Source organism: Cucurbita pepo, chromosome LG11 (genome assembly GCF_002806865.2).
Source record: "Cucurbita pepo subsp. pepo cultivar mu-cu-16 chromosome LG11, ASM280686v2, whole genome shotgun sequence".
Classification (NCBI taxonomy): Eukaryota; Viridiplantae; Streptophyta; class Magnoliopsida; order Cucurbitales; family Cucurbitaceae; genus Cucurbita; species Cucurbita pepo.
In genome coordinates, this window is record NC_036648.1 from 8255622 (window position 1) to 8268009 (window position 12388).

At 36.8% G+C, this 12388-nt stretch overlaps 1 protein-coding gene across 1 annotated transcript; it reads right to left on the bottom strand.

The window, feature by feature from the left end:
- Window positions 1–7512: 7512 nt before the first annotated feature.
- On the bottom strand, window positions 7513–11941 carry LOC111804973. Its single transcript, XM_023689820.1, has 8 exons — window positions 11811–11941; window positions 11575–11717; window positions 11360–11466; window positions 10377–10442; window positions 9477–9559; window positions 8863–8909; window positions 8481–8559; window positions 7513–7717 (listed from the first exon to the last, which is right to left on the bottom strand). The coding sequence occupies exons 1-8, from the start codon at window positions 11859–11861 to the stop codon at window positions 7634–7636; spliced, it is 660 nt and encodes a 219-aa protein (XP_023545588.1). The 5' UTR covers window positions 11862–11941; the 3' UTR covers window positions 7513–7633.
- Window positions 11942–12388: the final 447 nt, after the last annotated feature.

Genomic DNA, 12388 nt, shown 5'->3' on the forward strand with positions numbered 1-12388 from the left:
AGTATAATAAAATAAGTAAAACAAGATCTAGTTTAGGCGTGTTTTTTTTTAAGATGTTTTTGAATTTTTATTAAAAAAATTTAAAGATATTAATGAAACTATCGGAATAAGGGTATTTTTAATGATCTAATTTTTTAAACTACTCTTAAAGTTTGAGGGTACTTTTGAAACAAAACACTAGCCATTTCACCCAAAACCAATAGCAAGGGTATTTTTGAAACAAAATAGTACCGAGTTCATTTAAAACTAACGATAAGAGTATTTTTTAAACAAAATACTAGTAGTTTCATTCAAAACTAAGGGTAAGGATATTTTTCAAACAAAATACGAACTGGTTCATCTAAAACTAACAATAAGGGCATTTTTGAAATAAAGTACTGTCAGTTTCATCCAAAACTAATGGTAAGGGTATTTTCGAAACAAAATACTGCCAGCAGGCTCATCCAAAACTAACCGTAAGAATATTTTTTAAACAAAATACTAATGGGCTTATCCAAAACTGACGATAAGGATATTTTTGAAACAAAATACTAGCGAGTTCATCTAAAACTAACGGTAAGAGTATTTTTGAAACAAAATACTAGTAGCTTCATCCAAAACTAACGGTAAGGGTATTTTTGAAACAAAGTACTAGCAGTTTTATCCAAAACTAACGGTAAGAGTATTTACGAAACAAAATACTAGTAGTTTCATCCAAAACTAACCATAAGGGTATTTTTGAAACAAAATACTAGCGGGCTCATCCAAAACTAACGGTAAGAGTATTTTTTAAACAAAAACTAACGGGCTCATGCAAAACTAACGGTAAGGATATTTTTTTAAACAAAATACTAGCAGGTTCATTCATAACTAACGATAAAGGTATTTTTGAAACAAAATACTAACAGTTTCATCCGAACTAATAAGGATATTTTTTAAACAAAATATCTGTGAGCTCATCCAAAACTAACTATAAAGGTATTTTTTAAACAAAATACTAACAGTTTCATCTAAAATCAACGGTAGAATATTTTTGAAACAAAATACGGTTAATCCAAAACTAACGGTAAAGATATTTTTGAAACAAAATACTGACAGATTCATTCAAAATTGACCGTAAAGATATTTTTGAAATAAAATAGTAGCGGTTTCATCCAAAGTAAGAGTAAGAATATTTTTAAAAGTTGAACTTCGCTATAAAATGAATAAAACTAGATGGAGCTGATTGGGTGTGAAGCAGGAATGCTGTCCTCCAAGGTTTTCATGAAATGGGCCAAATGGCAGATGCATTCAAATTCTTGAATTTCTCTATGTACCCTTAAACTAGCAGTCAAAAGAAGCTCTGTAAAGGGTCTGCTTCAGATCATCAAATCACACTACCACTTGAAACTGACTAAACACTCTACTTTCTCTTCATTTTCTTTTTCTTTTTTGTGGGTAATGAACAGCAATCATTTTGTTGGAAACAAACAAAAGAGGTACCTTATATTATGAGGGATGGTGGACCAGATCATCATACCTCAATTCTGTGCCTTTCCACACCCGAAATGACAAAACCAAGCATATGATTGAAGCATCAATCCCGGACTCATCAATTTCCCCATTATCTGCATCTGATTCAGATTCATTTTTTCGCTTATAGGACGATCTTCTTCGACCTGTTCAATAAATGATTCAATGGACTTTCGTAAGTAAACGATCCGATGAANAATAAAATAAATAAAACTAGATCTAATTCATTTGATTTGAAGCAGTAAAGCTGTCCTCGAACGATTTTCATGTGACNAATCAAACCAGCACAAACAAACTATCTTGGTTCCGGAACCAAACTAAATCGAACTGACTTACAACGTGTGTCGAAAAGAAATGACTTTGGTGATGAACAAAATAACCTATTGTGAGATCCCCACGTTGGTTGGAGGNTTAAAAATATTTTTTAGACAAAGTATAATAAAATAAGTAAAACAAGATCTAGTTTAGGCGTGTTTTTTTTTAAGATGTTTTTGAATTTTTATTAAAAAAATTTAAAGATATTAATGAAACTATCGGAATAAGGGTATTTTTAATGATCTAATTTTTTAAACTACTCTTAAAGTTTGAGGGTACTTTTGAAACAAAACACTAGCCATTTCACCCAAAACCAATAGCAAGGGTATTTTTGAAACAAAATAGTACCGAGTTCATTTAAAACTAACGATAAGAGTATTTTTTAAACAAAATACTAGTAGTTTCATTCAAAACTAAGGGTAAGGATATTTTTCAAACAAAATACGAACTGGTTCATCTAAAACTAACAATAAGGGCATTTTTGAAATAAAGTACTGTCAGTTTCATCCAAAACTAATGGTAAGGGTATTTTCGAAACAAAATACTGCCAGCAGGCTCATCCAAAACTAACCGTAAGAATATTTTTTAAACAAAATACTAATGGGCTTATCCAAAACTGACGATAAGGATATTTTTGAAACAAAATACTAGCGAGTTCATCTAAAACTAACGGTAAGAGTATTTTTGAAACAAAATACTAGTAGCTTCATCCAAAACTAACGGTAAGGGTATTTTTGAAACAAAGTACTAGCAGTTTTATCCAAAACTAACGGTAAGAGTATTTACGAAACAAAATACTAGTAGTTTCATCCAAAACTAACCATAAGGGTATTTTTGAAACAAAATACTAGCGGGCTCATCCAAAACTAACGGTAAGAGTATTTTTTAAACAAAAACTAACGGGCTCATGCAAAACTAACGGTAAGGATATTTTTTTAAACAAAATACTAGCAGGTTCATTCATAACTAACGATAAAGGTATTTTTGAAACAAAATACTAACAGTTTCATCCGAACTAATAAGGATATTTTTTAAACAAAATATCTGTGAGCTCATCCAAAACTAACTATAAAGGTATTTTTTAAACAAAATACTAACAGTTTCATCTAAAATCAACGGTAGAATATTTTTGAAACAAAATACGGTTAATCCAAAACTAACGGTAAAGATATTTTTGAAACAAAATACTGACAGATTCATTCAAAATTGACCGTAAAGATATTTTTGAAATAAAATAGTAGCGGTTTCATCCAAAGTAAGAGTAAGAATATTTTTAAAAGTTGAACTTCGCTATAAAATGAATAAAACTAGATGGAGCTGATTGGGTGTGAAGCAGGAATGCTGTCCTCCAAGGTTTTCATGAAATGGGCCAAATGGCAGATGCATTCAAATTCTTGAATTTCTCTATGTACCCTTAAACTAGCAGTCAAAAGAAGCTCTGTAAAGGGTCTGCTTCAGATCATCAAATCACACTACCACTTGAAACTGACTAAACACTCTACTTTCTCTTCATTTTCTTTTTCTTTTTTGTGGGTAATGAACAGCAATCATTTTGTTGGAAACAAACAAAAGAGGTACCTTATATTATGAGGGATGGTGGACCAGATCATCATACCTCAATTCTGTGCCTTTCCACACCCGAAATGACAAAACCAAGCATATGATTGAAGCATCAATCCCGGACTCATCAATTTCCCCATTATCTGCATCTGATTCAGATTCATTTTTTCGCTTATAGGACGATCTTCTTCGACCTGTTCAATAAATGATTCAATGGACTTTCGTAAGTAAACGATCCGATGAATCAAACCAGCACAAACAAACTATCTTGGTTCCGGAACCAAACTAAATCGAACTGACTTACAACGTGTGTCGAAAAGAAATGACTTTGGTGATGAACAAAATAACCTATTGTGAGATCCCCACGTTGGTTGGAGGGGGAATGAAACATTTCTTATAAGGGTGTGGAAACCTCTCCCTAGCAGATGCGTTTTAAAATTGTAAAGCTGACGGCGGCGATGCATTATGGGCCAAAAGGGACAATATCTGCTAGCGGTGGGTTTGGGCTGTTACACATGGTATCAAAGTTAGACACCGAACGGTGTGCCAGCGAGGACGCCGGACCCCCAAGGGAGTGGATTGTAAGACCCTACATTTGTTGGAGAGGGGAATGAAACCTCTCCCTACCAAACACGTTTTAAAACCGTGAGGCTAACGACGATGCGTAATGGACCAAAACGGACCATATCTACTAGCGATGGACTTGAGCGGTTACAGTAAGGAAACTAATCCTATTCATGGAAAAAAACAGAGATCGCAAAATTCAGTCATTTCATGGCCATATTGAGGATTAAAGAGATGGAGGCATTCGCTTCAGAGACAAGTGTTCACCATCAATATCAATATTGGAGTTAGACACTTTCAACATCTTTTGTGTCATTATGAAATGACAGCAATTCCCAGCTTTATGTAATTTTCTACACCTCCTTTCTTTTCCCTTTTTCTTTTTTCTGGGGTGGGGGGCTACATAAAGCTAGTTCCTTCAAACAATATCTTAAATACATTTATAAATCCAACATCTACTACATTACACATAGCTTTAAATATAGCATTAGATTTGTAACAGCCCAAGTCCACCGCTAGTATATATTATTCTTTTTGGGTTTTCATTTTTGGACTTCCCGTTAAGTTTTTAAAACACGTTTGCTAGGGAGAGGTTTCCACACACTTATAAAGAATGCTCCGTTCCTCCGTCCAATCGATGTGGGATCTCACAGGATGGGATAAACAAAAAATTATGTATATATTCCAAATTTCTATTCCATAATTTATTTTGAAGTAACAAATGTCGGCCGCAATAGTTATAGATGTTACTTTCCATTTTATGGAAGTAGAACAAAAGGGGGGATGTCCCTTTTAAGACTTGAAATATCCCCTTTTTCCTTAGCAGGGGGAAAGTAAAAGCCGACCAAGAGCAAGAAATCACTAAAAAGGAGAGACATACCTTCCGCCCTTTCATGTCAGCAAGAAATCACCTCAGTTTCCATCTTTGTCAATCCAAGCATCTTCACCACTGGCCTGCTATGGAAGTGACATGAAATCAATTACATATTAGGACTTTCCCTTTAAAATGTTTTACTCATTACAATGCCACGATTCCGTTACCTTTCCGGGCAATGGTATCGTGGTTGGAATCACGTCCACTCGCTTGTCTGTCATCAGCCATTTCTTCGTCTCCCGTCTCTACTGGCGGTTGTGGTAGATGGCAAGACAGAGGCCGAGGTGCTGCAAGCAAGTTGACAGCGAGTGCAAAACATTTTAGAATGAGAGAGAGAACTGAAATTATCAAACAACAGTCCTTCCCAGATGTCAAGAGTCCATTAAGAAGGGGCAAGAGAAACTTGAACAGTCTATGGTGATGAATGTGCAATTTTAATCCATGATATAACTTTAAACGCTATGGCAATAGGCACCAAAGGACCACTGTTTCAAAGCTTGCAATAAGAAAAGTACCAGATCTAACTCCTGCAGCATTGTCTCAAAAGTTATGGGAGCGGATAAATAAAAACAGTAAATTTTAATTGCCCAATCGCACTTTTCTTAGCAATAAACTTTTGCAATTGTACGGTACTCACTCCCAACACTGAGTGAGTCAAGCCAACTTGGGATCGCGTCGCCTACGGCCGGGCGACGTATGCTCAAGCTTTTGACCCCGTTTTGAGAGGAAAGTTTCAGAAAACGGGGGCAAAGAGATTTTTGAAAGAGAGTTTGAAAGGAAGGTTGAAAGAAAGATTGAAAGCAACATTATATGACTACAAGGAAAAGACAACCCAACGGCTTAAATAACATATAACTTACCGAGCAGAGAGGATTTAACAACTAGCCGAATCCCCCTATAGTACATTTTGAGGCAATTCAAGTCCAGTAAGCCTAGAAATGATTTTGCCAAACGGTCATACAAAATCTAGGTGGGAGGAGTTGACGACTGGTCGCATCCTCCTATAGTACATTCTGAGGCATTTTAGGTCTACCAGGCGTAGACATGATTCTACCGAAACATCATATACTTAAGGAAGCTATACATCAGGAAAGCAGTGAAGGAAAACAATAAAGTGATACAAGACAAGGGTTTTGACATATAACGAGCATGCGGCTATAGACAACACGCCTTAGACATGCACGATGAAAAAAAAAAAAATTGAAGTGAAGAACGGGTTTTCGGGTAGAAAGCTGTTTGATGGCTGACAGTTTCCTTAAATAAGATGGAAAGTTATGGACATGAAAGATCAAATGGATCATATAAAACTCAAAGTACTACCCACAAGTTTTACTTATATTGAGCCTGCAAATCTAATGTTCTTCATCGAACTAGATCATCAAAATCCACATGTAAGTTGTCTTCTGCAATTAAGGAACAAAGCCTTATCTCTAAAAGAAAATGAAAGCTAAAGAGAGTAGTACACATAGGGGGAAGAACAAATTAACACTCCTAGCAGACCAATACAAAGAAAGCAAAGAAATAAAATGCTTACAGCAATCAAATCTCCATTTTAACTAGTACATTTTGGGCCTATGTTTTGATTAGTGCTTTAGGATGAATCTTCTTCCTCTAATCATAGCAAACTAAATCTTTCAAGTATTCAAATACTGTTAATTGACTTAACTTTGTATGTTTTTAGTGAAGTATATTTTGGTTTTATGTTAAATTTACATGTTTTAGCCATAAAGAAGTATTGATATACCAATCTATACACATATATTCTAAGAAAAACATGTCCCACATGATTGTGTCCTACTTTCTCAGAACTTGACGCGTGATGTATCCATGTCGTTACCATGTTCTGTGTTCGTGTTCATGCTCGTTCTTCTTAGATAATCAAAATCACTACTAAAGGGTTATGAAAACAAATTCTAAGAGAGAGATATGGAGGAAAATGAGTAAAATAGCAAATGAATGAATGTCTAACCTTATAAATTCTTAGTAGAAATTCATTCTTCTAAGTGCTCTCTGCTTGTGTGGAGTCTCTACTGCAGTTGTTTCCATCAATTGGTGGCAGTTAACCCTGTCATGTAACCAGAGGAAGGGCGAGCGTTATGAAGTATGAGTGTACAACATATTGGGAAAGCAAAGACATGCAATTTTCCATTTGTCTTTGAAAGAACCAAATTTCTGAGAGAAACTGCCTGAAAACAAAAATGAGAGAACAGAATTCGATAAATGATGGAAATTTTGAATGATTCCACTACATTAGAAGGTTATAAATATAATTGATAAAGCTTTTTGTTCATTATATAAGCCATAAAATAGCACAATCAGATGATCCGACATGGAACTTGGACTAATGGATGGTATGTAACTGGCATAAGTTTAATAGGCAACTTGGGGATGGCGAGGCTGAAACTCGAAAAGCTTCATCAAAGAGCAAACTTGATAATGGATAAGAGGTGTTTCGTTCAATTTGGACAAAAACACAAACAACCAAAAAGTTTTGTAAGGCAAATGAGGAGGTCCAAACCCCGAGAGAATAGTGACTCAACATAGTAAAACAAAGACGAAAAAGAAAAGATGGGTGACAGTGCTATGATGCTATAGCAGCATAGCACCATGATGCTTTGTTGTAGCATCGACATGTTATGTGAGGACCAGGCTGACTCGATGGCTCCAAAAAGACGGGTATATTTTTCACGAAATAAAACAAACTGGAATTTAAAACATAACATACATTATATTTACATTATATCAAAATAAAGTTTATACATAAGTATTTAAAACACAACATAAAATCAATTGAATGGAGCAGTTTGTGTTCATCCTAGCAAACAATTCTCAGTCTCCTTTAAAACTAGGGATGAATATCTGAGTTATTGCTTCAAGTGCAGAAACACTCCAGCTCTCAGCATGCCGTGCTATCTGATAGGATGAAAAATGGAAAGCAATCAAATATTTGAATGCCATATAACAAAAAAGAAACTATCTAAGAAACATCATCGTTATCGTTTTTCCAGAAAGATTCAGATTGTGTTAAAGAAATTATGAGCAAACAAACACAACCTTTAAAAATAGAAAACTAAGACCTTAGTTTTTAGTTGGTAGTTGAAAAAGAAAGGAGCAAATCAGAAAATATGTTTCAGCACAAAACTTGTGAGATCTCGCATCGGTTGGAGATGGGAACGAAGCATTCTTTATAAGGGTGAGAAACCTTTCCCTAGCAGACACGTTTTAAAAACAAGCCCAAAGGGAAAACCCAAAGAGGACAATATCTGCTAGCGGTGGGCTTGAGCTGTCACAAATGGTATCAAAGCCAGACACCGGGCAGTGTGCTAGCGAGGATGCTGGGCCGCGAAGGGACGTGGATTGTGAGATCCCACATCGATTGGAGAGGGGAATGAGTGCAGAGAGCACACTGAACCCTGAACAGGGGTAGATTGTGAGATCCCACATCGGTTGGAGAGGAGAACGAAGCATTCTTTAAAAAGGTGTGGAAACCTCTCTCTAACAAACGCGTTTTAAAAACCTCAAGGGAAAGCCCGAAAAGGAAAGCCAAAGAAAACAATATCTACTAGTGGTTGGCTTGGGTGGTTACAAAACTTGAAATAAATTTTTTAGAAACTTGAAAATATGCTTTTTCTAAAGCCATCTTAAGAACATAGCGGAGAGGATTACTGATTCTCACTTTCAACTCTTCATCAAGTTCATAGAGTGTACTTCCATCAATAGAAATGAGTGGCCTCCAAGGAAGTTTCAGGTATGTCCTGCAAGCCAATAATAAATATTGGGAATTTCTACTGATGTGGGAGAGCTTAAATAACTCAGGCAACGTCCAGAATTTGAAAAGCAAATGATGAAAAAGATTGAAAATACCAACAGAAAGAACCAATGCAATTCCAATTAGAAGGCATATTAATCCTTGTGATTTGGGTTACATTCAACCCAATTTAGTCTCTGTAGATATCAACATTCTTTTGGAATTAACACAAGGAAAAGCCTCAAAGTCAGAAATGAAAGGATCCCAACACTCCAAAGCCTCAAGCAATTCAAAATAATTGGCTACCTACCTTAGTTTCCAGGCTGCCAGCACAAATTCAACTCCAGATTTGTTACCCTGTAATCATGTATATCACGAAAATCAGCAAAAGTCTTCTAAAGAATTTTGAAGGGGTGAATTGTGAGATCCCACATCAGTTGGGGAGGAGAACAAAGTATTCTTTATAAGGTTGTAAAAACCTCTCTCTAACAGACACGTTTTAAAACCCTTGAGAGGAAGCCCGAAAGGGAAAGCCCAAAGAGGACAATAATATCTGATAGTGGTGGGCTTGGGCGGTTACACTGGACGTGCAGCAGGCAAAGATCAATTTTCCAAGAACAGATTATTTGGTGTTTATCTGTCTCATATTAAGAATGGATAAAACGTTTATTTTAAAGCTATAAAATAAAATATTACACTCTTTGGAAAAACCAAACGTTTTATCCATGAAGAAGATGAGATGCTACTCACTCGTCCCGTTCTTAGCTGTGCCATATACATCCCCTAGATTTACCAAAAGTTCAATAAAATTTTGCCCCCCAAGAAAGCATAAAAGCAGCAGGTTGAAAGTTAAAAGATTTGTGCGCAAAAGGCCAACTCATTGATCTACGGAAGAAGAAGGATTCAATCACGAGAACAAATTACCTTATTGATCGTTTGTAACTGGATTGAGGGACAGTCAAAAAAGGGAACAAGTAACTTTAGATTCCGTGAATACAGCTCCTTACCTATAGGGTTAAAAATCCATAAAGCAACTTTAAGGTTTGAAAAGATTGCTAAATTGAAGTATTCAATCAAAAGTCAAATGTGTTTAGAAACTAAGTGTTTATAAATTACATTTTATTTCTTGGCAGAATCAGAAACAATGCATGCCTTCTAATTTGAGTTTATGTAATCTTCGGTATTTGGTAACAATAAAGTTGAAAATAGAACAATAAAGTTGAAAATAAGATTGTCATTGTGAGATCTCACATCGATTGGAGAGGGGAACGAGTATCAGCGAAGATGCTGGGCCCCAAAGGAGGAGGATTGTGAGATCCCACAACGGTTGGAGAGGGGAACGAATTATTCTTTATAAGGTGTGGAAACCTTTTTCTAGCAGACGCGTTTTAAAAACCTTGTGGGAAAACCCGAAAGAGAAAGTCGAAAGAGGACAATATCTGCTAGTGGTGAACTTGGGTTGTTACAAATGGTATCAGAGCCAGACACCGGGCGGTGTGCCAGCGAGGACGCTGAGCCTCGAGGGGGGTGAATTGTGAGAGCCCACATCGATTGGAGAGGAGAGCGAGTGCCAGTGAGGACACTGAGCCCCGAAGGGGGTGGATTGTGAGACCCACATCGGTTGGAGAGGAGAACAGAACATTATTTATAAGGGTGTGGAAACCTCTCCCTAGTAGACGTGTTTTAAAAACCTTAAGGGAAAAATCTAAAGGAAAAGTCCAAAGAGGACAATATATGTTAACGGTGGGTTTGGGCTGTTACAACCATTGTGACGGAGGACTACACGATTTAGTTATTAAAAGATTCTATGATTATTATTATTACCTCGAAACCTGATGGTTGGATCTTCAAAGAGACAATCGTCAGCATAAATTGCAGAAGTGAATATCCCTGTTTTCAGTACAAGCCCATCATAAAATACACTTACAAAGCTTCATTGCTGGTTTAATGCAGCAGTTACACACAGCAACAATTCAAAGTATATATATATATATATATATATGATAAGAAATCAAGCTTTCATTCATAGAGATAAAAGAATGCACAAGGCATACAAAAAAAAAAAAAAATCCAGACCAACAAAACGAGGGAGACACCAAAAAAACTACAAAAAAAAAGGACTCTAATTTGACGAAATCAAACTAAGGTCGTAATTACAAAAAGATCTAGTGACCGAACCCCACGAGAAGGCATTGTATCGCACCACCTCCCAAACCTCATCACACGACCTCCCCACCTCTCTGAAAATCCTATTGTTCCTCTCGAGCCAAGCTCTACATAGTATTGCAAAGAAGCTAGTTCGACACAAAAAATCGCCCCTCACCCGAAAAGGTGAACTCGAGCACCTCCCAATCCTCATCACACGACCTCCCCACCTCTCTAAAAATCCTATTGTACCTCTCAATCCAAGCTCCACATAGTATTGTAAAGAAGCTAGTTCGCCACAAAAAATTGCCCCTCCCAAAAAGGTGAACTCGAGCACCTCCCAATCCTCATCACACGATCTCCCCACCTCTCTAACAATCCTATTGTTCCTCTCAAGCCAAGCTCTACATAGTATTGCAAAGAAGCTAGTTCGCACGATAGGAATTGCCCCTCTCCCAAAAAGGTGAACTCGAGCACCTCCTCAATAAGGGTCATCCAATTTGCAGCCTTACCAACTCAATGTATAAATTGTAAGCAAGAAATTGCATAGAATTTATTATACCAATAGCATGAACAGATGGCAATGAGCAGAAGATTTCATAATTCTAGTGCAGGTATAAGCACAATGACAAAGCATGATAGAGGAAAATATATGAATATACCAGTAACAAAGTAAGCATTCTCGTAATCTGATTTCAGGATATTTAGAACATCATCGATGCCTGCAACTACAAATTCCTCTCCCTGATTGTCCCCAACTCCATCAACTCTGCAACACAGACACAGACCTGAATCGAATTCATATCTCTCCCTCGCATGTTCAAGAAAAATATTCATGCAACTACAAAGCGAGCGTGGATTTCAAGAACGAAATTACCTCTTACTGATCGGAGACGAGAAAAGCCTAAGAAGCTCTGTCACTCCACTCACAGCGATTTTCACAATCGCAGATGCCTCTTTCCTCCGGCTACCATTAGAATTCTCCGGCGAGCTTGAGAAGCATCGTATGGCGGTTACCATCTGCCAAACGAATGGTTCAGAATGAATCGAAGAGAATTAGGAACAGAAATGGACGGCGAGATGAAATGAAACCACCGGCTAGAAGATACAAACCTTGGGGGATAGAGATGGGGGAAGCGGTGGGCAGTAACAGATTCCGGTCATTGTTCTCTCGGAGACAGTGCCTCCGGCGACGCTCAGCTCCTCTCCGATTTCGTCCAGCCAGTCCCGCGAAAGTTGCCATGTCACGCGCCACGTATAAGGGATTTAATTTTAATTTTTTTTGTCGTTATTTTAAAACTCATAAATTAACTTAGATGGTAAATTTATTTCTCAAAGTTTTTCCTCAAATTATAACTTTAATATTTATACGAATATAATTTAAATTTAGTTAATATAGTTTAACCTAATTCCATTGCTAGCAGATATTGTCCGCTTTCGCCCATTACGTATAGTCATTAGTCTCACGGTTTTAAAACTCATATACTGGAGAGATGTTTCCACACCCTTATAAGGAATGCTTGATTCCTCTCTCAAATCGGCACACTATCCGGTGTCTGACTCTGATACTATTTGTAACAGCTCAAACCCACCGCTAGCAGATATTTTCAGCTTTGACCCGTTACATATTGTTGTCAGTCTCACGATTTTAAAAAACATCTACTAGAGAGAAGTTTCCACGTCCACCCATC

Excerpts from the sequence above, each read along its gene's own strand:
- LOC111804973 (XM_023689820.1), bottom strand. The coding sequence starts at position 11,861 with ATGACCGGAATCTGTTACTGCCCACCGCTTCCCCCATCTCTATCCCCC. Across the intron at positions 10,443-11,359 it reads GAATGCTTACTTTGTTACTG|GGATATTCACTTCTGCAATT; the intron begins GTATATTCATAT and ends TACTGAAAACAG. Across the intron at positions 8,560-8,862 it reads CTGGCAGCCTGGAAACTAAG|GACATACCTGAAACTTCCTT; the intron begins GTAGGTAGCCAA and ends ATTGGCTTGCAG.